This window comes from Salvelinus fontinalis, chromosome 11, assembly GCF_029448725.1.
Source record: "Salvelinus fontinalis isolate EN_2023a chromosome 11, ASM2944872v1, whole genome shotgun sequence".
NCBI classification, from domain to species: Eukaryota; Metazoa; Chordata; class Actinopteri; order Salmoniformes; family Salmonidae; genus Salvelinus; species Salvelinus fontinalis.
In genome coordinates, this window is record NC_074675.1 from 55,970,656 (window position 1) to 55,998,363 (window position 27,708).

The window sequence follows — 27,708 nt, forward strand, 5'->3', positions numbered from 1 at the left end:
GGAGACACACAAAGGGTTAACACACACTAGATAGAGGGAGACAAAGGGTTAACACACACTAGATAGAGGGAGGGAGACAAAGGGTTAACACACACTAGATAGAGGGAGACAAAGGGTTAACACACACTAGATAGAGGGAGACAAAGGGTTAACACACACTAGATAGAGGGAGGGAGACAAAGGGTTAACACACACTAGATAGAGGGAGACACAAAGGGTTAACACACACTAGATAGAGGGAGGGAGACAAAGGGTTAACACACACTAGATAGAGGGAGGGAGACAAAGGGTTAACACACACTAGATAGAGGGAGGGAGACAAAGGGTTAACACACACTAGATAGAGGGAGACACAAAGGGTTAACACACACTAGATAGAGGGAGACACACAAAGGGTTAACACACACTAGATAGAGGGAGACACAAAGGGTTAACACCCACTGGATAGAGGGAGGGACACAAAGGGTTAACACACACTAGATAGAGGGAGACAAAGGGTTAACACACACTAGATAGAGGGAGGGACAAAGGGTTAACACACACTAGATAGAGGGAGACACACAAAGGGTTAACACACACTAGATAGAGGGAGACACACAAAGGGTTAACACACACTAGATAGAGGGAGACAAAGGGTTAACACACACTAGATAGAGGGAGACAAAGGGTTAACACACACTAGATAGAGGGAGGGAGACAAAGGGTTAACACACACTAGATAGAGGGAGACACACAAAGGGTTAACACACACTAGATAGAGGGAGGGAGACACACAAAGGGTTAACACACACTAGATAGAGGGAGGGAGACAAAGGGTTAACACACACTAGATAGAGGGAGACAAAGGGTTAACACACACTAGATAGAGGGAGGGAGACAAAGGGTTAACACACACTAGATAGAGGGAGACACAAAGGGTTAACACACACTAGATAGAGGGAGGGACACAAAGGGTTAACACACACTAGATAGAGGGAGACAAAGGGTTAACACACACTAGATAGAGGGAGACAAAGGGTTAACACACACTAGATAGAGGGAGGGAGACAAAGGGTTAACACACACTAGATAGAGGGAGACACACAAAGGGTTAACACACACTAGATAGAGGGAGGGAGACAAAGGGTTAACACACACTAGATAGAGGGAGACACAAAGGGTTAACACACACTAGATAGAGGGAGACACACAAAGGGTTAACACACACTAGATAGAGGGACACAAAGGGTTAACACACACTAGATAGAGGGAGACACAAAGGGTTAACACACACTAGATAGAGGGAGGGAGACAAAGGGTTAACACACACTAGATAGAGGGAGACAAAGGGTTAACACACACTAGATAGAGGGAGGGACACAAAGGGTTAACACACACTAGATAGAGGGAGACAAAGGGTTAACACACACTAGATAGAGGGAGGGACACAAAGGGTTAACACACACTAGATAGAGGGAGACAAAGGGTTAACACACACTAGATAGAGGGAGGGAGACAAAGGGTTAACACACACTAGATAGAGGGAGACACACAAAGGGTTAACACACACTAGATAGAGGGAGACACACAAAGGGTTAACACACACTAGATAGAGGGAGACACACAAAGGGTTAACACACACTAGATAGAGGGAGACACACAAAGGGTTAACACACACTAGATAGAGGGAGGGAGACACACAAAGGGTTAACACACACTAGATAGAGGGAGACAAAGGGTTAACACACACTAGATAGATGGAGGGAGACAAAGGGTTAACACACACTAGATAGAGGGAGGGACACAAAGGGTTAACACACACTAGATAGAGGGAGGGACACAAAGGGTTAACACACACTAGATAGAGGGAGACAAAGGGTTAACACACACTAGATAGAGGGAGACAAAGGGTTAACACACACTAGATAGAGGGAGACAAAGGGTTAACACACACTAGATAGAGGGAGGGAGACAAAGGGTTAACACACACTAGATAGAGGGAGACAAAGGGTTAACACACACTAGATAGATGGAGGGAGACAAAGGGTTAACACACACTAGATAGAGGGAGGCACACAAAGGGTTAACACACACTAGATAGAGGGAGACACACAAAGGGTTAACACACACTAGATAGAGGGAGGGACACAAAGGGTTAACACACACTAGATAGAGGGAGACACACAAAGGGTTAACACACACTAGATAGAGGGAGGGAGACACACAAAGGGTTAACACACACTAGATAGAGGGAGGCACACAAAGGGTTAACACACACTAGATAGAGGGAGGGAGACACACAAAGGGTTAACACACACTAGATAGAGGGACACAAAGGGTTAACACACACTAGATAGAGGGAGACAAAGGGTTAACACACACTAGATAGAGGGAGACAAAGGGTTAACACACACTAGATAGAGGGAGGGAGACAAAGGGTTAACACACACTAGATAGAGGGAGGGACACAAAGGGTTAACACACACTAGATAGAGGGAGACAAAGGGTTAACACACACTAGATAGAGGGAGACAAAGGGTTAACACACACTAGATAGAGGGAGACAAAGGGTTAACACACACTAGATAGAGGGAGGGAGACAAAGGGTTAACACACACTAGATAGAGGGAGACAAAGGGTTAACACACACTAGATAGATGGAGGGAGACAAAGGGTTAACACACACTAGATAGAGGGAGACAAAGGGTTAACACACACTAGATAGAGGGAGGGAGACAAAGGGTTAACACACACTAGATAGAGGGAGGGACACAAAGGGTTAACACACACTAGATAGAGGGAGACAAAGGGTTAACACACACTAGATAGAGGGAGGGAGACAAAGGGTTAACACACACTAGATAGAGGGAGACACACAAAGGGTTAACACACACTAGATAGAGGGAGACAAAGGGTTAACACACACTAGATAGAGGGAGGGACACAAAGGGTTAACACACACTAGATAGAGGGAGGGAGACAAAGGGTTAACACACACTAGATAGAGGGAGACAAAGGGTTAACACACACTAGATAGAGGGAGACACACAAAGGGTTAACACACACTAGATAGAGGGAGACACACAAAGGGTTAACACACACTAGATAGAGGGAGACACACAAAGGGTTAACACACACTAGATAGAGGGAGGGACACAAAGGGTTAACACACACTAGATGGAGGGAGGGAGACAAAGGGTTAACACACACTAGATAGAGGGAGACAAAGGGTTAACACACACTAGATAGAGGGAGACACACAAAGGGTTAACACACACTAGATAGAGGGAGACACACAAAGGGTTAACACACACTAGATAGAGGGAGGGAGACAAAGGGTTAACACACACTAGATAGAGGGAGGGAGACAAAGGGTTAACACACACTAGATAGAGGGAGACAAAGGGTTAACACACACTAGATAGAGGGAGACAAAGGGTTAACACACACTAGATGGAGGGAGTAATCAGATCAACCCTCAGTTTAACATTGTCAGCTGGATACCGCAGTAGTTAGCAATTTATATCAAGCTGAATGTCTTAATCATTAATAATTTGATCCCCAACACACACACACACACACACACACACACACACACACACACACACACACACACACACACACACACACACACACACACACACACACACACACACACACACACAGATATGCCAGGAGTCCAGCCTTTAAACAGTGTATCAGTACCTGTGGTGATGAGATATGCCAGGAGTCCAGCCTTTAAACAGTGTATCAGTACCTGTGGTGATGAGATATGCCAGGAGTCCAGTCTTTAAACAGTGTATCAGTACCTGTGGTGATGAGATATGCCAGGAGTCCAGTCTTTAAACAGTGTATCAGTACCTGTGGTGATGAGATATGCCAGGAGTCCAGTCTTTAAACAGTGTATCAGTACCTGTGGTGATGAGATATGCCAGGAGTCCAGTCTTTAAACAGTGTATCAGTACCTGTGGTGATGAGATATGCCAGGAGTCCAGTCTTTAAACAGTGTTTCAGTTCCTGTGGTGATGAGATATGCCAGGAGTCCAGTCTTTAAACAGTGTATCAGTACCTGTGGTGATGAGATATGCCAGGAGTCCAGACGGAGTCTTTAAACAGTGTATCAGTACCTGTGGTGATGAGATATGCCAGGAGTCCAGCCTTTAAACAGTGTATCAGTACCTGTGGTGATGAGATATGCCAGGAGTCCAGACGGAGCCTTTAGACAGTGTTTCAGTACCTGTGGTGATGAGATATGCCAGGAGTCCAGACGGAGCCTTTAGACAGTGTTTCAGTGGGGCGATCCGGAAAGGGGTGGATTTAGAAACGATCACTGTGATGTCATTACACTTCGTCTCCTCTCCCATGGTGCACTGGGCATTCGCCACGCCCACAGCCTAGGGAGGTCAGAGTTAATCGTTTTCGGTGTTCCAAAATACATTATATTTCCTATATAGTGCACTACTTTAGACCAGAGCCCAGTGAGTAGATAGTGCACTACTTTAGACCAGAGCCCAGTGAGTAGATAGTGCACTACTTTAGACCAGAGTCCAGTGAGTAGATAGTGCACTACTTTAGACCAGAGCCCAGTGAGTAGATAGTGCACTACTTTAGACCAGAACCCAGTGAGTAGATAGTGCACTACTTTAGACCAGAGCCCAGTGAGTAGATAGTGCACTACTTTAGACCAGAGCCCAGTGAGTAGATAGTGCACTACTTTTGACTAGAGTCTAGTGAGTAGATAGTGCACTACTTTAGACTAGAGTCTAGTGAGTAGATAGTGCACTACTTTAGACCAGAGCCCAGTGAGTAGATAGTGCACTACTTTAGACCAGAGCCCAGTGAGTAGATAGTGCACTACTTTAGACCAGAGTCCAGTGAGTAGATAGTGCACTACTTTAGACCAGAGCCCAGTGAGTAGATAGTGCACTACTTTAGACCAGAACCCAGTGAGTAGATAGTGCACTACTTTAGACCAGAGCCCAGTGAGTAGATAGTGCACTACTTTAGACCAGAGCCCAGTGAGTAGATAGTGCACTACTTTTGACTAGAGTCTAGTGAGTAGATAGTGCACTACTTTAGACTAGAGTCTAGTGAGTAGATAGTGCACTACTTTAGACCAGAGTCCAGTGAGTAGATAGTGCACTACTTTAGACCAGAGTCTAGTGAGTAGATAGTGCACTACTTTAGACCAGAGCCCAGTGAGTAGATAGTGCACTACTTTAGACCAGAGTCCAGTGAGTAGATAGTGCACTACTTTAGACCAGAACTGAATCAGAGTAACTCCCTGTATATAACTGAATCAGAGTGACTCCCTGTATATAACTGAATCAGAGTAACTCCCTGTATATAACTGAATCAGTGACTCCCTGTATATAACTGAATCAGAGTAACTCCCTGTATAGAACTGAATCAGAGTAACTCCCTGTATATAACTGAATCAGAGTGACTCCCTGTATATAACTGAATCAGTGTAACTCCCTGTATATAACTGAATCAGAGTAACTCCCTGTATAGAACTGAATCAGAGTGACTCCCTGTATATAACTGAATCAGAGTAACTCCCTGTATATAACTGAATCAGAGTAACTTCCTGTATATAACTGAATCAGAGTAACTCCCTGTATAGAACTGAATCAGAGTAACTCCCTGTATATAACTGAATCAGAGTAACTCCCTGTATATAACTGAATCAGAGTAACTCCCTGTATATAACTGAATCAGAGTAACTTCCTGTATATAACTGAATCAGAGTAACTCCCTGTATAGAACTGAATCAGAGTAACTTCCTGTATATAACTGAATCAGAGTGACTCCCTGTATATAACTGAATCAGAGTTGAGTAACTCCCTGTATATAACTGAATCAGAGTTGAGTAACTCCCTGTATATAACTGAATCAGAGTAACTTCCTGTATATAACTGAATCAGAGTGACTCCCTGTATAGAACTGAATCAGAGTAACTCCCTGTATAGAACTGAATCAGAGTGACTCCCTGTATAGAACTGAATCAGAGTTGAGTAACTCCCTGTATATAACTGAATCAGAGTAACTCCCTGTATAGAACTGAATCAGAGTAACTCCCTGTATATAACTGAATCAGAGTAACTCCCTGTATATAACTGAATCAGAGTAACTTCCTGTATATAACTGAATCAGTAACTTCCTGTATATAACTGAATCAGAGTAACTCCCTGTATATAACTGAATCAGAGTAACTCCCTGTATATAACTGAATCAGAGTAACTTCCTGTATATAACTGAATCAGTAACTTCCTGTATATAACTGAATCAGAGTAACTCCCTGTATATCACTGAATCAGAGTAACTTCCTGTATAGAACTGAATCAGAGTAACTCCCTGTATATAACTGAATCAGAGTAACTCCCTGTATAGAACTGAATCAGAGTAACTCCCTGTATATAACTGAATCAGTTTAACTCCCTGTATAGAACTGAATCAGAGTTGAGTAACTCCCTGTATAGAACTGAATCAGAGTAACTCCCTGTATATAACTGAATCAGAGTGACTCCCTGTATATAACTGAATCAGAGTAACTCCCTGTATATAACTGAATCAGAGTAACTCCCTGTATAGAACTGAATCAGTAACTTCCTGTATATAACCGAATCAGTTTAACTTCCTGTATATAACTGAATCAGAGTAACTCCCTGTCTATAACTGAATCAGAGTGACTCCCTGTATATAACTGAATCAGAGTAACTCCCTGTATATAACTGAATCAGAGTGACTCCCTGTATAGAACTGAATCAGAGTAACTCCCTGTATATCACTGAATCAGAGTAACTTCCTGTATATAACTGAATCAGAGTTGAGTAACTCCCTGTATATAACTGAATCAGAGTGACTCCCTGTATAGAACTGAATCAGAGTAACTCCCTGTATAGAACTGAATCAGAGTTGAGTAATTCCCTGTATATAACTGAATCAGAGTGACTCCCTGTATAGAACTGAATCAGAGTAACTCCCTGTATATAACTGAATCAGTTTAACTCCCTGTATAGAACTGAATCAGAGTAACTCCCTGTATATAACTGAATCAGAGTAACTCCCTGTATAGAACTGAATCAGAGTAACTCCCTGTATATAACTGAATCAGAGTGACTCCCTGTATATAACTGAATCAGAGTGACTTCCTGTATATAACTGAATCAGAGTAACTCCCTGTATATAACTGAATCAGTTTAACTCCCTGTATATAACTGAATCAGAGTTGAGTAACTCCCTGTATATAACTGAATCAGAGTGACTCCCTGTATAGAACTGAATCAGAGTAACTCCCTGTATATAACTGAATCAGAGTTGAGTGACTCCCTGTATAGAACTGAATCAGAGTAACTCCCTGTATATAACTGAATCAGAGTAACTCCCTGTATAGAACTGAATCAGAGTAACTCCCTGTATATAACTGAATCAGAGTGACTCCCTGTATATAACTGAATCAGAGTGACTTCCTGTATATAACTGAATCAGAGTAACTCCCTGTATATAACTGAATCAGTTTAACTCCCTGTATATAACTGAATCAGAGTTGAGTAACTCCCTGTATATAACTGAATCAGAGTGACTCCCTGTATATAACTGAATCAGAGTGACTCCCTGTATATAACTGAATCAGAGTAACTCCCTGTATAGAACTGAATCAGAGTAACTCCCTGTATATCACTGAATCAGAGTTGAGTAACTCCCTGTATATAACTGAATCAGAGTGACTCCCTGTATATAACTGAATCAGAGTAACTCCCTGTATAGAACTGAATCAGTGACTCCCTGTATATAACTGAATCAGAGTAACTCCCTGTATAGAACTGAATCAGAGTGACTCCCTGTATATAACTGAATCAGAGTAACTCCCTGTATATAACTGAATCAGTTTAACTCCCTGTATATAACTGAATCAGTTTAACTCCCTGTATATAACTGAATCAGAGTGACTCCCTGTATATAACTGAATCAGTTTAACTCCCTGTATATAACTGAATCAGAGTTGAGTAACTCCCTGTATATAACTGAATCAGAGTGACTCCCTGTATATAACTGAATCAGAGTAACTCTCTGTATAGAACTGAATCAGAGTAACTCCCTGTATATAACTGAATCAGAGTGACTCCCTGTATATAACTGAATCAGAGTAACTCCCTGTATATAACTGAATCAGTGACTCCCTGTATATAACTGAATCAGAGTTGAGTAACTCCCTGTATATAACTGAATCAGAGTAACTCCCTGTATATAACTGAATCAGAGTAACTCCCTGTATAGAACTGAATCAGAGTAACTCCCTGTATATCACTGAATCAGAGTTGAGTAACTCCCTGTATATAACTGAATCAGAGTGAATCCCTGTATATAACTGAATCAGAGTAACTCCCTGTATATAACTGAATCAGTGACTCCCTGTATAGAACTGAATCAGAGTTGAGTAACTCCCTGTATATAACTGAATCAGAGTGACTCCCTGTATATAACTGAATCAGAGTAACTCCCTGTATATAACTGAATCAGAGTAACTCCCTGTATATAACTGAATCAGTGACTCCCTGTATATAACTGAATCAGAGTAACTCCCTGTATATAACTGAATCAGAGTAACTCCCTGTATATAACTGAATCAGAGTGACTCCCTGTATATAACTGAATCAGTGTAACTCCCTGTATATAACTGAATCAGAGTAACTCCCTGTATATAACTGAATCAGTAACTTCCTGTATATAACTGAATCAGAGTAACTCCCTGTATATAACTGAATCAGAGTAACTCCCTGTATATAACTGAATCAGAGTGACTCCCTGTATATAACTGAATCAGAGTAACTCCCTGTATAGAACTGAATCAGAGTAACTCCCTGTATAGAACTGAATCAGAGTAACTCCCTGTATATAACTGAATCAGAGTAACTCCCTGTATATAACTGAATCAGAGTAACTCCCTGTATATAACTGAATCAGAGTAACTTCCTGTATATAACTGAATCAGAGTAACTCCCTGTATAGAACTGAATCAGAGTAACTTCCTGTATATAACTGAATCAGAGTGACTCCCTGTATATAACTGAATCAGAGTTGAGTAACTCCCTGTATATAACTGAATCAGAGTTGAGTAACTCCCTGTATATAACTGAATCAGAGTAACTTCCTGTATATAACTGAATCAGAGTGACTCCCTGTATAGAACTGAATCAGAGTAACTCCCTGTATAGAACTGAATCAGAGTGACTCCCTGTATAGAACTGAATCAGAGTTGAGTAACTCCCTGTATATAACTGAATCAGAGTAACTCCCTGTATAGAACTGAATCAGAGTAACTCCCTGTATATAACTGAATCAGAGTAACTCCCTGTATATAACTGAATCAGAGTAACTTCCTGTATATAACTGAATCAGTAACTTCCTGTATATAACTGAATCAGAGTAACTCCCTGTATATAACTGAATCAGAGTAACTCCCTGTATATAACTGAATCAGAGTAACTTCCTGTATATAACTGAATCAGTAACTTCCTGTATATAACTGAATCAGAGTAACTCCCTGTATATCACTGAATCAGAGTAACTTCCTGTATAGAACTGAATCAGAGTAACTCCCTGTATATAACTGAATCAGAGTAACTCCCTGTATAGAACTGAATCAGAGTAACTCCCTGTATATAACTGAATCAGTTTAACTCCCTGTATAGAACTGAATCAGAGTTGAGTAACTCCCTGTATAGAACTGAATCAGAGTAACTCCCTGTATATAACTGAATCAGAGTGACTCCCTGTATATAACTGAATCAGAGTAACTCCCTGTATATAACTGAATCAGAGTAACTCCCTGTATAGAACTGAATCAGTAACTTCCTGTATATAACTGAATCAGTTTAACTTCCTGTATAAAACTGAATCAGAGTAACTCCCTGTATATAACTGAATCAGAGTGACTCCCTGTATATAACTGAATCAGAGTGACTCCCTGTATGTAACTGAATCAGAGTAACTCCCTGTATAGAACTGAATCAGAGTAACTTCCTGTATATAACTGAATCAGAGTGACTCCCTGTATATAACTGAATCAGAGTTGAGTAACTCCCTGTATATAACTGAATCAGAGTTGAGTAACTCCCTGTATATAACTGAATCAGAGTAACTTCCTGTATATAACTGAATCAGAGTGACTCCCTGTATAGAACTGAATCAGAGTAACTCCCTGTATAGAACTGAATCAGAGTGACTCCCTGTATAGAACTGAATCAGAGTTGAGTAACTCCCTGTATATAACTGAATCAGAGTAACTCCCTGTATAGAACTGAATCAGAGTAACTCCCTGTATATAACTGAATCAGAGTAACTCCCTGTATATAACTGAATCAGAGTAACTTCCTGTATATAACTGAATCAGTAACTTCCTGTATATAACTGAATCAGAGTAACTCCCTGTATATAACTGAATCAGAGTAACTCCCTGTATATAACTGAATCAGAGTAACTTCCTGTATATAACTGAATCAGTAACTTCCTGTATATAACTGAATCAGAGTAACTCCCTGTATATCACTGAATCAGAGTAACTTCCTGTATAGAACTGAATCAGAGTAACTCCCTGTATATAACTGAATCAGAGTAACTCCCTGTATAGAACTGAATCAGAGTAACTCCCTGTATATAACTGAATCAGTTTAACTCCCTGTATAGAACTGAATCAGAGTTGAGTAACTCCCTGTATAGAACTGAATCAGAGTAACTCCCTGTATATAACTGAATCAGAGTGACTCCCTGTATATAACTGAATCAGAGTAACTCCCTGTATATAACTGAATCAGAGTAACTCCCTGTATAGAACTGAATCAGTAACTTCCTGTATATAACTGAATCAGTTTAACTTCCTGTATAAAACTGAATCAGAGTAACTCCCTGTATATAACTGAATCAGAGTGACTCCCTGTATATAACTGAATCAGAGTGACTCCCTGTATGTAACTGAATCAGAGTAACTCCCTGTATATAACTGAATCAGAGTAACTCCCTGTATAGAACTGAATCAGTAACTTCCTGTATATAACTGAATCAGTTTAACTCCCTGTATAGAACTGAATCAGAGTAACTCCCTGTATATAACTGAATCAGAGTGACTCCCTGTATATAACTGAATCAGAGTAACTCCCTGTATATAACTGAATCAGAGTGACTCCCTGTATAGAACTGAATCAGAGTAACTCCCTGTATATCACTGAATCAGAGTAACTTCCTGTATATAACTGAATCAGAGTTGAGTAACTCCCTGTATATAACTGAATCAGAGTGACTCCCTGTATAGAACTGAATCAGAGTAACTCCCTGTATAGAACTGAATCAGAGTTGAGTAACTCCATGTATATAACTGAATCAGAGTAACTCCCTGTATATAACTGAATCAGAGTAACTCCCTGTATAGAACTGAATCAGAGTAACTCCCTGTATATAACTGAATCAGAGTGACTCCCTGTATATAACTGAATCAGAGTGACTTCCTGTATATAACTGAATCAGAGTAACTCCCTGTATATAACTGAATCAGTTTAACTCCCTGTATATAACTGAATCAGAGTTGAGTAACTCCCTGTATATAACTGAATCAGAGTGACTCCCTGTATAGAACTGAATCAGAGTAACTCCCTGTATAGAACTGAATCAGAGTTGAGTGACTCCCTGTATAGAACTGAATCAGAGTAACTCCCTGTATATAACTGAATCAGAGTAACTCCCTGTATAGAACTGAATCAGAGTAACTCCCTGTATATAACTGAATCAGAGTGACTCCCTGTATATAACTGAATCAGAGTGACTTCCTGTATATAACTGAATCAGAGTAACTCCCTGTATATAACTGAATCAGTTTAACTCCCTGTATATAACTGAATCAGAGTTGAGTAACTCCCTGTATATAACTGAATCAGAGTGACTCCCTGTATATAACTGAATCAGAGTAACTCCCTGTATAGAACTGAATCAGAGTAACTCCCTGTATATAACTGAATCAGAGTGACTCCCTGTATATAACTGAATCAGAGTAACTCCATGTATAGAACTGAATCAGAGTAACTCCCTGTATATCACTGAATCAGAGTTGAGTAACTCCCTGTATATAACTGAATCAGAGTGACTCCCTGTATATAACTGAATCAGAGTAACTCCCTGTATATAACTGAATCAGAGTAACTCCCTGTATATAACTGAATCAGAGTTGAGTAACTCCCTGTATAGAACTGAATCAGAGTAACTCCCTGTATATAACTGAATCAGTGACTCCCTGTATATAACTGAATCAGAGTAACTCCCTGTATAGAACTGAATCAGAGTGACTCCCTGTATATAACTGAATCAGAGTAACTCCCTGTATATAACTGAATCAGTTTAACTCCCTGTATATAACTGAATCAGTTTAACTCCCTGTATATAACTGAATCAGAGTGACTCCCTGTATATAACTGAATCAGTTTAACTCCCTGTATATAACTGAATCAGAGTTGAGTAACTCCCTGTATATAACTGAATCAGAGTGACTCCCTGTATATAACTGAATCAGAGTTGAGTAACTCCCTGTATATAACTGAATCAGAGTGACTCCCTGTATATAACTGAATCAGAGTAACTCCCTGTATATAACTGAATCAGTGACTCCCTGTATAGAACTGAATCAGAGTTGAGTAACTCCCTGTATATAACTGAATCAGAGTGACTCCCTGTATATAACTGAATCAGAGTAACTCCCTGTATATAACTGAATCAGAGTAACTCCCTGTATATAACTGAATCAGAGTGACTCCCTGTATAGAACTGAATCAGAGTAACTCCCTGTATATCACTGAATCAGAGTGACTCCCTGTATAGAACTGAATCAGAGTAACTCCCTGTATATAACTGAATCAGTAACTCCCTGTATATAACTGAATCAGAGTAACTCCCTGTATATAACTGAATCAGAGTAACTCCCTGTATAGAACTGAATCAGAGTAACTCCCTGTATAGAACTGAATCAGAGTAACTCCCTGTATAGAACTGAATCAGTAACTTCCTGTATATAACTGAATCAGAGTTGAGTAACTCCCTGTATATAACTGAATCAGAGTAACTCCCTGTATATAACTGAATCAGAGTAACTCCCTGTATAGAACTGAATCAGTAACTTCCTGTATATAACTGAATCAGAGTTGAGTAACTCCCTGTATATAACTGAATCAGAGTAACTCCCTGTATATAACTGAATCAGAGTAACTCCCTGTATATAACTGAATCAGAGTAACTTCCTGTATATAACTGAATCAGTAACTTCCTGTATACAACTGAATCAGAGTAACTCCCTGTATATAACTGAATCAGAGTAACTCCCTGTATATAACTGAATCAGAGTGACTCCCTGTATATAACTGAATCAGTTTAACTCCCTGTATAGAACTGAATCAGAGTAACTCCCTGTATATAACTGAATCAGAGTGACTCCCTGTATATCACTGAATCAGAGTAACTTCCTGTATAGAACTGAATCAGAGTAACTCCCTGTATATAACTGAATCAGAGTAACTCCCTGTATATAACTGAATCAGAGTAACTCCCTGTATAGAACTGAATCAGAGTGACTCCCTGTATAGAACTGAATCAGAGTTGAGTAACTCCCTGTATATAACTGAATCAGAGTAACTTCCTGTATAGAACTGAATCAGAGTAACTCCCTGTATATAACTGAATCAGAGTGACTCCCTGTATATAACTGAATCAGAGTGACTCCCTGTATAGAACTGAATCAGAGTAACTCCCTGTATATAACTGAATCAGAGTAACTCCCTGTATAGAACTGAATCAGAGTGACTCCCTGTATAGAACTGAATCAGAGTTGAGTAACTCCCTGTATATAACTGAATCAGAGTAACTTCCTGTATAGAACTGAATCAGAGTAACTCCCTGTATATAACTGAATCAGAGTGACTCCCTGTATATAACTGAATCAGAGTGACTCCCTGTATAGAACTGAATCAGAGTAACTCCCTGTATATAACTGAATCAGAGTGACTCCCTGTATATAACTGAATCAGAGTTGAGTAACTCCCTGTATAGAACTGAATCAGAGTGACTCCCTGTATATAACTGAATCAGAGTGACTCCCTGTATAGAACTGAATCAGAGTGACTCCCTGTATATAACTGAATCAGAGTGACTCCCTGTATAGAACTGAATCAGAGTGACTCCCTGTATAGAACTGAATCAGAGTGACTCCCTGTACATGACCGTATATAACAGTGAAGGTCCTCAGTGGTGTTTAAACCTCTCCTCAGGGACACCAGACGCTTCAAAATGTTGTTTTAGGTCTCAACCACTTCCTCTATTCTGTATTATTAGCTGACAAGTTGAATCATGTTTGCTAGCTGTGGTCTTGTAGACAGACAGACAGACAGACAGACAGACAGACAGACAGACAGACAGACAGACAGACAGACAGACAGACAGACAGACAGACAGACAGTATAGATAGACAGACATACAGTATAGACAGACATACTGTATAGATAGACAGACAGTATAGACAAACATTATAGATAGACAGACAGGCAGACAGACAGGCAGTATATTCAGACAGACAGACAGACAGACAGACAGTATAGATAGACAGGCAGACAGACAGGCAGTATATTCAGACAGACAGACAGACAGACAGACAGACAGACAGACAGACAGACAGACAGACAGTATAGATAGACAGGCAGACAGACAGGCAGTATATTCAGACACAGACAGACAGACAGACAGACAGACAGACAGACAGTATAAACAGACAGGCTGGCAGGCAGGCAGGCAGACAGACAGACAGACAGGCAGGCAGGTAGGTAGGCAGACAGACAGACAGACAGGCAGGCAGGCAGTATATACAGACAGACAGACAGTATATACAGACAGACAGACAGTATATACAGACAGACAGACAGTATTTACAGACAGACAGACAATATATACAGACAGACAGACAGACAGACAGACAGACAGACAGACAGACAGACAGACAGACAGAGAGGATAGATAGTTAGAGAGATGCTATAGTACCTCAGTGTCTTTATGTTGTTCTCCATCCTCCTCCATTCGAGAGTAGCGCTTACTGTCCAATTCCATCTCTGATGCTCACACAGGTGTGATAACATAGACACACTGACCAGTTGATCAGAAATACACACTCACACAAGACTGATGTCCAACACTGACAGCCAGAGAGACAATGGAACAACAGCAGTCAATGACTGATATCTCACACCGACAGCCAGATAGACAATGGAACAACAGTCTGTGCCTTCTCATACACTGATGAGAGTGACTGCGTGTGTGTGTGAGCACGTGTGTGTGTGTGTGTGTGTGTTAGCCAGTCAGAAAGCCAAAGATGTACACATGTCATCCATGTCATTGAGGTTCAACCAGGTGACCAAAACAATACTGACAATAACAGTCTGTTATTATACTGTTGAGCCCTGCCTTGTAACAGTGTAATCATCGAATCAGACACACACACACACACACACACACACACACACACACACACACACACACACACACACACACACACACACACACACACACACACACACACACACACACACACACACACACACACACACACACACACACACACACACACACACACACACAGAAAGAAGATAAAGAGAGGGAAGAGAAAAGAAGAAGGGAAAGATCTACATAGAGGTATATAGAGGTATATAGAGGTATGTAGAGGTATATAGAGGTATGTAGAGGTATGTAGAGGTATGTAGAGGTATGTAGAGGTATGTAGAGGTATGTAGAGGTATGTAGATGTATATAGAGGTATGTAGAGGTATGTAGAGGTATGTAGAGGTATGTAGAGGTATGTAGAGGTATATAGAGGTATGTAGAGGTATGTAGAGGTATGTAGATGTATATAGAGGTATGTAGAGGTATGTAGAGGTATGTAGAGGTATGTAGAGGTATGTAGAGGTATGTAGAGGTATGTAGAGGTATGTAGATGTATATAGAGGTATGTAGAGGTATATAGAGGTATGTAGAGGTATGTAGAGGTATGTAGAGGTATGTAGAGGTATGTAGAGGTATGTAGATGTATATAGATGTATATAGAGGTATGTAGAGGTATGTAGAGGTATGTAGAGGTATGTAGAGGTATGTAGAGGTATATAGAGGTATGTAGAGGTATGTAGAGGTATGTAGATGTATATAGAGGTATGTAGAGGTATGTAGATGTATGTAGAGGTATGTAGAGGTATGTAGAGGTATGTAGATGTATGTAGAGGTATGTAGATGTATGTAGAGGTATGTAGAGGTATGTAGATGTATATAGAGGTATGTAGAGGTATGTAGAGGTATGTAGAGGTATGTAGAGGTATGTAGAGGTATATAGAGGTATGTAGATGTATATAGAGGTATGTAGATGTATATAGAGGTATGTAGAGGTATATAGAGGTATATAGAGGTATGTAGAGGTACGTAGATGTATATAGAGGTATATAGAGGTATATAGAGGTATGTAGAGGTATGTAGATGCATATAGAGGTATGTAGATGTATATAGAGGTATGTAGAGGTATATAGAGGTATATAGAGGTGTGTAGAGGTATGTAGATGTATATAGAGGTATGTAGATGTATATAGAGGTATGTAGAGGTATATAGAGGTATTTAGAGTTATGTAGAGGTATGGTAAACACAGGTATGTAGATTTATGTAGAGGTATATAGATTTATGTAGAGGTATATAGAGGAATGTAGATCTACATAGAGGTATGTAGAGGTATGGTAAACACAGGTATGTAGAGGTATGTAGAGGTATGGTAAACACAGGTATGTAGAGGTATGGTAAACCCAGGTATGTAGAGTTATGGTAATCACAGATATGTAGAGGTATGTAGATGTATGTAGAGGTATGTAGAGGTATGTAGAGTTATGTAGAGGTATGGTAAACACAGGTATGTAGAGGTATGTAGAGGTATGGTAATCACAGGTATATAGAGGTATGTAGAGGTATGTAGAGTTATGTAGAGGTATGTAGAGGTATAAAGAGGTATGTAGAGGTATGTAGATGTATGGTAAACACAGGTATGTAGAGTTATGTAGAGGTATATAGAGGAATGTAGATCTACATAGAGGTATGTAGAGGTATGTAGAGCTATGTAGATGTATGGTAAACACAGATATGTAGAGGTATGTAGAGGTATGTAGAGGTATATAGAGGTATGTAGAGGTATGGTAAACACAGGTATGTAGAGGTATGGTAAACCCAGGTATGTAGAGTTATGGTAATCACAGATATGTAGAGGTATGTAGAGGTATGTAGAGGTATGGTAAACCCAGGTATGTAGAGTTATGGTAAACACAGGTATGTAGAGGTATGTAGAGGTATGGTAAACACAGGTATGTAGAGGTATGTAGAGGTATGGTAAACACAGGTATGTAGAGGTATGTAGAGGTATGTAGAGGTATGTAGAGGTATGGTAAACACAGGTATGTAGAGGTATGGTAAACACAGGTATGTAGAGGTATATAGAGGTATGTAGAGTTATGGTAAACACAGGTATATAGAGGTATGGTAAACACAGATATGTAGAGGTATGTAGAGGTATGTAGAGGTATGTAGAGGTATGGTAAACACAGGTATGTAGAGGTATGGTAAACACAGGTATGTAGAGGTATGTAGAGGTATGTAGAGGTATGTAGAGGTATGGTAAACACAGGTATGTAGAGGTATGTAGAGGTATATAGAGGTATGTAGAGGTATGTAGAGGTATGGTAAACACAGGTATGTAGAGGTATATAGAGGTATTTAGAGTTATGTAGAGGTATGTAGAGGTATATAGAGGTATGTAGAGGTATATAGAGTTATGTAGAGGTATGGTAAACACAGGTATGTAGAGGTATGTAGAGGTATGGTAAACACAGGTATGTAGAGGTATGGTAAACACAGGTATGTAGAGGTATGGTAATCACAGGTATGTAGAGGTATGTAGAGTTATGGTAAACACAGGTATATAGAGGTATGTAGAGGTATGGTAAACACAGGTATGTAGAGGTATGTAGAGGTATGTAGAGGTATATAGAGGTATGTAGAGGTATGTAGAGTTATGGTAAACACAGGTATGTAGAGTTATGGTAATCACAGGTATGTAGAGGTATGGTAAACACAGGTATGTAGAGGTATGTAGAGGTATGGTAAACACAGGTATGTAGAGGTATGGTAAACACAGGTATGTAGAGTTATGGTAATCACAGGTATGTAGAGGAATCAGAATTCATATATACAGTGCCTTGCAAAAGTATTCATCCCCCTTGGAGTTTTTCCTATTTTGTTGCATTACAACCTGTAATTTAAGTAGATTTTTATTTTGTATTTCATGTAATGGACATACAGAAATTAGTCAGAATTGGTGAAATGAAATTACAAAAAATTGCTTAAAAAAAGAAATGAAAAAGTGGTGGGTGTATATATATTCACCCCCTTTACTATGAAGCCCCTAAATAAGATCTGGTGCAACCAATTACCTTCAGAAGTCACATAATTAGTCAAATAAAGTCCAGCTGTGTGCCAGCTAAGTGTTAGTCACATGATCTCAGTGTCACATGATCTGTCACATGATCTCAGTATATATACACCTGTTCTGAAAGGCCCCAGAGTCTGCAACACCACTAAGCAAGGGGCACCATGAAGACCAAGGAGCTCTCCAAACAGGTCAGGGACAAAGTTGTGGAGAAGTACAGATCAGGGTTAGGTTACAAAAAAATATCAGAATCTTTGAACATCCCATAGAGCACCATTAAATCCATTATTAAAAAATGGAAAGAATATGGCACCACAACAAACCTGTCAAGAGAGGGCCGCCCACCAAAACTCACGGACCAGGCAAGGAGGGCATTAACCTGTTTGGGCTGCAGGGGCAGTATTGAGTAGCCAGATAAAAGGTGCCCATTTCAAACGGCCTCGTACTCAATTCTTGCTCGTACAATATGCATATTATTATTACTATTGGATAGAAAACACTCTCTAGTTTCTAAAACCGTTTGAATAATATCTGTGAGTCAAACAGAACTCATTTGGCACAAACTTCCTGACCAGGAAGTGGAAAATCTGAAATCGAGGCTCTGTTCTGGGTCCTGCCTATAAATGGGCATGATACGTATTAGTATACGTGCACGTCATACACCTTCCCCTGGATGTCAAGAGGCGGTGAGAGAAGAAATGGAGTGTTTATCTTGGTCTGAAGTAGAATAAAAGCTCTTGGAATGACGTCACCCATTTCCTGTTTTCAGGAAGGCGCGAGAAGGAACCTGGATTTGCCTTCTGATAAGCTGCCGTTATGGATGACTAATATCTCCGGCTTTGATTTTATTTGACACATGTGACCATATCATCGTAAAGTATGTTTTTTCAATATAGTTTAATCAGATTATTCAAATTTTTTCGGGAGTTTTGCCGTGTTCCGTTCTCTTCCGTTGGTTGACGATGGAGAGATTCGTGCCACTTGGCTAGTGTGCTTGCTATATTGAGAGGGAAAAAGGCCGTTCTAAATCCAAACAACGATTGTTCTTGACAAAGGACCCCTTGTACAACATTCTGATGAAAGATCAGCAAAAGTAGGAAACATTTTATGATGCTATTTCATATATCTGTCGTACATGTGAACTAGTCGTTGGCGCCCAGCTTTTGGGTACTCTCTCGCCATAACGTAAACAGCATATCGTAATGAAGTTATTTTTAGAATTCTAAAACGCCGATTTCATTAAGAACTAATGGATCTATCATTTCCTATACAACATGTATTTTTTAGTTATGTTTATGAATAGCTATTTGGTCAGAATATGTGTGTCAGAAAAAGTGTCAGAAAAATATCCAGACGTTGTGGGAAAAAGATGCTACGTTAGCACAATGTATAACCACTGATTTCAGCTCTAAATATGCACATTTTCGAACAAAACATAAGTGTATGTATAACCTGATGTTATAGGACTGTCATCTGATGAAGAATATCAAGGTTAGTCAAAAATTATATATCTTTTGCTGGTTTGTTACGATCGCTAACTTTTGCTACTGGGAAATGGCTTGTCTTTCTGGCTATTGTGGTAAGGTAATATAACGCTATATTGTGTTTTCGCTGTAAAACACTTAATAAATCGGAAATATTGGCTGGAATCACAAGATGCCTGTCTTTCATTTGCTATACACCATGTATTTTTCAGAAATGTTTTATGATGAGTAATTAGGTATTTGACGTTGGAGTCTGTAATTATTATGGCTGCTTTCGGTGCAATTTCTGATTGTAGCTGCAATGTAAACTATGATTTATACCTGAAATATGCACATTTTTCGAACAAAACATAGATTTATTGTATAACATGTTATAAGACTGTCATCTGATGAAGTTGTTTGTTGGTTAGTTTGGTTGGTTCTTGGTTAGTTAGGTTGGTTTTGTGCATGCTACCTGTGCTGTGAAAAATGTCTGTCCTTTTTTGTATTTGGTGGTGAGCTAACATAAATATACGTGCTGTTTTCGCTGTAAAACATTTTAAAAATCGGACATGTTGGCTGGATTCACAAGATGTGTAGCTTTCATTTGCTGTATTGGACTTGTCAATGTGTGAAAGTTAAATATTTCTAAAACATATATTTTGAATTTCGCGCCCTGCACTTGAAGTGGCTGTTGTCATATTGTGGCCGGCCTCGGGCTCTCTACCTGCACATTCATCTTCTGCTTCTCTTTGTACCCCAGTATCTCTACCTGCACATTCATCTTCTGCTTCTCTTTGTACCCCAGTATCTCTACCTGCACATTCATCTTCTGCTTCTCTTTGTACCCCAGTATCTCTACCTGCACATTCATCTTCTCCTTCTCTTTGTACCCCAGTATCTCTACCTGCACATTCATCTTCTGCTTCTCTTTGTACCCCAGTATCTCTACCTGCACATTCATCTTCTCCTTCTCTTTGTACCCCAGTATCTCTACCTGCACATTCATCTTCTGCTTCTCTTTGTACCCCAGTATCTCTACCTGCACATTCATCTTCTCCTTCTCTTTGTACCCCAGTATCTCTACCTGCACATTCATCTTCTCCTTCTCTTTGTACCCCAGTATCTCTACCTGCACATTCATCTTCTCCTTCTCTTTGTACCCCAGTATCTCTACCTGCACATTCATCTTCTCCTTCTCTTTGTACCCCAGTATCTCTACCTGCACATTCATCTTCTCCTTCTCTTTGTACCCCAGTATCTCTACCTGCACATTCATCTTCTGCTTCTCTTTGTACCCCAGTATCTCTACCTGCACATTCATCTTCTGCTTCTCTTTGTACCCCAGTATCTCTACCTGCACATTCATCTTCTGCTTCTCTTTGTACCCCAGTATCTCTACCTGCACATTCATCTTCTCCTTCTCTTTGTACCCCAGTATCTCTACCTGCACATTCATCTTCTGCTTCTCTTTGTACCCCAGTATCTCTACCTGCACATTCATCTTCTCCTTCTCTTTGTACCCCAGTATCTCTACCTGCACATTCATCTTCTGCTTCTCTTTGTACCCCAGTATCTCTACCTGCACATTCATCTTCTCCTTCTCTTTGTACCCCAGTATCTCTACCTGCACATTCATCTTCTCCTTCTCTTTGTACCCCAGTATCTCTACCTGCACATTCATCTTCTCCTTCTCTTTGTACCCCAGTATCTCTACCTGCACATTCATCTTCTCCTTCTCTTTGTACCCCAGTATCTCTACCTGCACATTCATCTTCTCCTTCTCTTTGTACCCCAGTATCTCTACCTGCACATTCATCTTCTCCTTCTCTTTGTACCCCAGTATCTCTACCTGCACATTCATCTTCTCCTTCTCTTTGTACCCCAGTATCTCTATCTGCACATTCATCTTCTCCTTCTCTTTGTACCCCAGTATCTCTACCTGCACATTCATCTTCTCCTTCTCTTTGTACCCCAGTATCTCTACCTGCACATTCATCTTCTCCTTCTCTTTGTACCCCAGTATCTCTACCTGCACATTCATCTTCTGCACATCTACCACTCCAGTGTTAAATTGCTATATTGTAATTACTTCGCCACTACGGCCTATTTATTGCCTTACCTCCCTTATCTTACTTCATTTGCACTCACTGTATATAGACTTTTTCTTTGTTTATTCCATGTGTAACTCTGTGTTGTTGTTTGTGTCGCACTGCTTTGCTTTATCTTGGCCAGGTCGCAATTGTAAATGAGAACTTGTTCTCAACTGGTCAACTGGTCTACCTGGTTATTAAATAGAGGTGAAGTAAATAAATAAAATAAAAATACCTCAACTGGACGTGCATAAAGGTTGTGACCATTGAGCCAGTTGAGGAAGATAAACTCCTGGGAGTAACATTGGATTATCATTATTATTATTATAATTCATTATCACCATATTGTTGTTGTGAAGATGGGGAAGGTATGTCTTTTCTAAAAAAAGTTTAAAAAAGTTCTGCAAATTATATATTTTTTACCCTTTTATCTCCCCTGTAACTATTGTAACTATCTTGGTAGTTACAATCTTGTGACATCGCTGCCCCTCCCCTACGGACTCGGGAGAGGCAAAAGTTGAGAGCCATGCGTCCTCCGAAAACACAACCCTGCCAAGCCGCGTGTGTGTGTGTGTGTGTGTGTGTGTGTGTGTGTGTGTGTGTGTGTGTGTGTGTGTGTGTGTGTGTGTGTGTGTGTGTGTGTGTGTGTGTGTGTGTGTGTGTGTGTGTGTGTGTGTGTGTGTGTGTGTGTGTGTGTGTGTGTGTGTGTGTGTGTGTGTGTGTCAGAGAGGAAACAGTGCTTCCCTTCAGACAAGAGGAAATCAAATTTAAATAATATTATTTAAAGTTCATCAGTTAATAACTTGGCATCACATTTGACTCAACATTACTTGACAGTTCCATCTTTTTCCATCTTCAGCCATTTCCTGTGGAACTAAATTAGTCAGATAAGGAGGTATGGAAACACTAGTGTCCATGTTAGGAACTCTGTCCCCTATATGTGTCCATGTTAGGAACTCTGTCCAAAATGATACTCTGTCCCCTATATGTGTCCATGTTAGGAACTCTGTCCAAAATGATACTCTGTCCCCTATATGTGTCCATGTTAGGAACTCTGTCCAAAATGATACTCTGTCCCCTATATGTGTCCATGTTAGGAACTCTCTCCAGTGTGTGTAGTGCGTTTAAAGCAGGGCCTTCTTTGTCTCGTTCATTCTCCCTGAGCTCAAGCTTTGAGTGCTGTGCCCCCCCCCTCCTTATCTCTCTGTAGGTTTGTTGTAAGTTTCTCTCTCTCGCCAACTCTCTTGTACATTTACACAATGTTTATTAATGTTAGTGAATGTGGATGCAGAGGCAAAGTGTTTAAATAATTAGTTAAATACGGCTACCCTCTCTCTGTGCCTGTCTGGCCACCCATGTATAGCTGTGTGTCTGTGTCTGTGTGTGAGTGTGTCAGGTCTGTTCAGTGTCTTGTTGACTGGGCTTAGATTAATACCAGTGTGTTTACAGTTAAAAAACCTAACATGGCAGAAATGCCCACAAAGTGTGTGCGCCAGTTGAGTCTGGGTTTAAAGAATTACGAGGAGAGGAAGGACAGATGGAGAAGCCACGTCTATAACACACACACGCGCTGTCCTGTGGTCAGCTGACTAGGATAATGGCAGGGTACGTGACGGCCATTATCTTCCCCTGTTTGTTTCCATTGACATAGTGCAATTGATGGTTGCACCACCGCCCTAGGGAGCGACAAACATAAAGATGAGAGTGAAAGAGAAAGGGACTGGTGGAAGAGAAAGAGACGGGTGGAAGAGAAAGAGAGAAAGAGGGAGACAAAGAGAGAGAGTCAGAGAGAGAGAGAGAGAGAGAGAGAGAGAGAAAGAGAGAGAGTCAGAGAGAGAGAGAGAGAGAGAGAGGTGGAGAGCGAGAGAGAGGGAGAGAGTCAGAGAGAGAGGGAGAGTCAGAGAGAGAGAGAGAGAGAGAGAGAGAGGTGGAGAGCGAGAGAGAGGGAGAGAGTCAGAGAGAGAGGGAGAGTCAGAGAGAGAGAGAGAGAGAGAGAGGTGGAGAGCGAGAGAAACAGAGAGAGACAGAGAGAGAGAGAAGAATGAATAGAATCTAACCAATTCTGGGAACATTGGAAAACACTAAACAAACAACAACATGAAGAGTTATCATCCAAAACGGAGATGTGTGGATAAATCACTTCTCCAATCTTTTTGGCCCTATAACAAAGAACAAACAGCAAAATTATGAAATACATTATATTCTTATAATCAACTATTAAAGACTAGGGTTAGGGACTACCAGAACCACTGGATTCTCCAACTACATTGAATGAACTACAGGACAGTATACAAACCCTCCAACCCAAACAGGCCTGTGGTGTTGACGGTATCCTCAATTAAATGATCAAATATACAGACCACAAATTCCAATTGGCCCCAAAAACTACCGTGGGATATGTGTCAACAGCAACCTTGGGAAAATCCTCTGCATTATCATTAACAGCAGACTGGTACATTTCCTCAATGAAAACAATGTACTGAGAAAATGTCAAATTGGCTTTTTATCAAATTACCGTACAACAGACCACGTATTCACCCTGCACACCCTAATTACGTACAACAGACCACACCCTGCACACCCTAATTGGCAACCAAACAAACCAAAACAAAGGCAAAGTCTTCTCATGCTTTGTTGATTTCAAAAAAGCTTTAGACTCATAGCATGAGGGCCTGCTATACAAATTGATGGAAAGTGGTGTTGGGGCTAAAACATACGACATTATAAAATCCATGTACACAAACAACAACTTGAGTGGCCCAGCCAGAGCCCGGAGAGACCTGAAAATCTCTGTGCAGCGACGCTCCCCATCCAACCTGAAAGAGCTTGAGAGGATCTGCAGAGAAGAATGGGAGAAACTCCCCAAATACAGGTGTGCCAAGCTTGTAGCATCATACACAAGAAGACTTGAGGCTGTAATCGCTGCCAAAGGTGCTTCAACAAAGTACTGAGTAAAGGGTCTGAATACTTATGGAAATGTGATATTTCAGTTAATTTTTTTTAGCACCCGGCCTCACCCTACTAGACCAGTCTGCAGCACCCGGCCTCACCCTACTAGAACAGTCTGCAGCACCCGGCATCACCCTACTAGACCAGTCTGCAGCACCCGGCCTCACCCTACTAGACCAGTCTGCAGCACCCGGCCTCACCCTACTAGACCAGTCTGCAGCACCAGGCCTCACCCTACTAGACCAGTCTGCAGCACCCGGCCTCACCCTACTAGAACAGTCTGCAGCACACGGCCTCACCCTACTAGAACAGTCTGCAGCACCCGGCCTCACCCTACTAGAACAGTCTGCAGCACCTCACCCTACTAGAATAGTCTGCAGCACCCGGCCTCACCCTACTAGACCAGTCTGCAGCACCCGGCCTCACCCTACTAGACCAGTCTGCAGCACCTGGCCTCACCCTACTAGACCAGTCTGCAGCACCCGGCCTCACCCTACTAGTCCAGTCTGCAGCACCCGGCCTCACCCTACTAGAACAGTCTGCAGCACCCGGCCTCACCCTACTAGACCAGTCTGCAGCACCCGGCCTCACCCTACTAGACCAGTCTGCAGCACCAGGCCTCACCCTACTAGACCAGTCTGCAGCACCCGGCCTCACCCTACTAGACCAGTCTGCAGCACCCGGCCTCACCCTACTAGACCAGTCTGCAGCACACGGCCTCACCCTACTAGTACAGTCTGCAGCACCCGGCCTCACCCTACTAGACCAGTCTGCAGCACCCGGCCTCACCCTACTAGACCAGTCTACAGCACCCGGCCTCACCCTACTAGAACAGTCTGCAGCACCCGGCCTCACCCTACTAGAGCAGTCTGCAGCACCAGGCCTCACCCTACTAGAACAGTCTGCAGCACCCGGCCTCACCCTACTAGAACAGTCTGCAGCACCCGGCCTCACCCTACTAGACCAGTCTGCAGCACCCGGTCTCACCCTACTAGAACAGTCTGCAGCACCCGGCCTCACCCTACTAGAGCAGTCTGCAGCACCAGGCCTCACCCTACTAGAACAGTCTGCAGCACCCGGCCTCACCCTACTAGACCAGTCTGCAGCACCTCACCCTACTAGAACAGTCTGCAGCACCCGGCCTCACCCTACTAGAACAGTCTGCAGCACCCGGCCTCACCCTAGTAGAACAGTCTGCAGCACCCGGCCTCACCCTACTAGACCAGTCTGCAGCACCTCACCCTACTAGAACAGTCTGCAGCACCTCACCCTACTAGACCAGTCTGCAGCACCCGACCTCACCCTACTAGACCAGTCTGCAGCACCCGGCCTCACCCTACTAGAACAGTCTGTAGCACCAGGCCTCACCCTACTAGAACAGTCTGCAGCACCTCACCCTACTAGAACAGTCTGCAGCACCTGGCCTCACCCTACTAGACCAGTCTGCAGCACCCGGCCTCACCCTACTAGAACAGTCTGCAGCACCTGGCCTCACCCCACTAGAACAGTCTGCAGCACCCGGCCTCACCCTGCTAGACCAGTCTGCAGCACCCGGCCTCACCCTACTAGACCAGTCTGCAGCACCCGGCCTCACCCTGCTAGACCAGTCTGTAGCACCCGGCCTCACCCTGCTAGACCAGTCTGCAGCACCTCACCCTACTAGAACAGTCTGCAGCACCCGGCCTCACCCTACTAGACCAGTCTGCAGCACCTCACCCTACTAGACCAGTCTGCAGCACCTGGCCTCACCCTACTAGAACAGTCTGCAGCACCTCACCCTACTAGACCAGTCTGCAGCACCCGGCCTCACCCTACTAGAACAGTCTGCAGCACCAGGCCTCACCCTACTAGAACAGTCTGCAGCACCCGGCCTCACCCTACTAGACCAGTCTGCAGCACCCGGCCTCACCCTACTAGACCAGTCTGCAGCACCCGGCCTCACCCTACTAGACCAGTCTGCAGCACCCGGCCTCACCCTACTAGAACAGTCTGCAGCACCCGGCCTCACCCTACTAGAACAGTCTGCAGCACCTCACCCTACTAGAACAGTCTGCAGCACCCGGCCTCACCCTACTAGAACAGTCTGCAGAACCCGGCCTCACCCTACTAGAACAGTCTGCAGCACCCGGCCTCACCCTACTAGACCAGTCTGCAGCACCAGGCCTCACCCTACTAGAACAGTCTGCAGCACCCGGCCTCACCCTACTAGACCAGTCTGCAGCACCCGGCCTCACCCTACTAGAACAGTCTGCTGCACCTCACCCTACTAGAACAGTCTGCAGCACCCGGCCTCACCTTACTAGAACAGTCTGCAGCACCCGGCCTCACCCTTCTAGAACAGTCTGCAGCGCCCGGCCTCACCCTACTAGACCAGTCTGCAGCACCCGGCCTCACCCTACTAGAACAGTCTGCAGCACCCGGCCTCACCCTACTAGAACAGTCTGCAGCACCCGGCCTCACCCTACTAGACCAGTCTGCAGCACCCGGCCTCACCCTACTAGAACAGTCTGCAGCACCTGGCCTCACCCTACTAGAACAGTCTGCAGCACCTCACCCTACTAGAACAGTCTGCAGCGCCCGGCCTCACCCTACTAGACCAGTCTGCAGCACCTCACCCTACTAGAACAGTCTGCAGCACCTGGCCTCACCCTACTAGACCAGTCTGCAGCACCCGGTCTCACCCTACTAGACCAG

The 27,708-nt window shown here is 42.2% G+C and overlaps 1 protein-coding gene across 1 annotated transcript in view; it reads right to left on the reverse strand.

The window, feature by feature from the left end:
* The window catches only part of LOC129865975 (sodium/hydrogen exchanger 9B2-like), a 117,475-nt gene extending 102,165 nt beyond the window's left edge, over positions 1-15,310 (reverse strand). Inside the window, exons 1-2 of the mRNA XM_055939100.1 lie at positions 15,046-15,310; positions 4,217-4,373 (exon numbers count right to left, since the gene is read on the reverse strand). Coding sequence (XP_055795075.1) covers positions 4,217-4,373; positions 15,046-15,111 — 223 coding nt within the window. The 5' untranslated portion in view covers positions 15,112-15,310. The remainder of the gene's footprint in view (positions 1-4,216; positions 4,374-15,045) is intronic.
* Between the last annotated feature and the right edge of the window lie 12,398 nt (positions 15,311-27,708).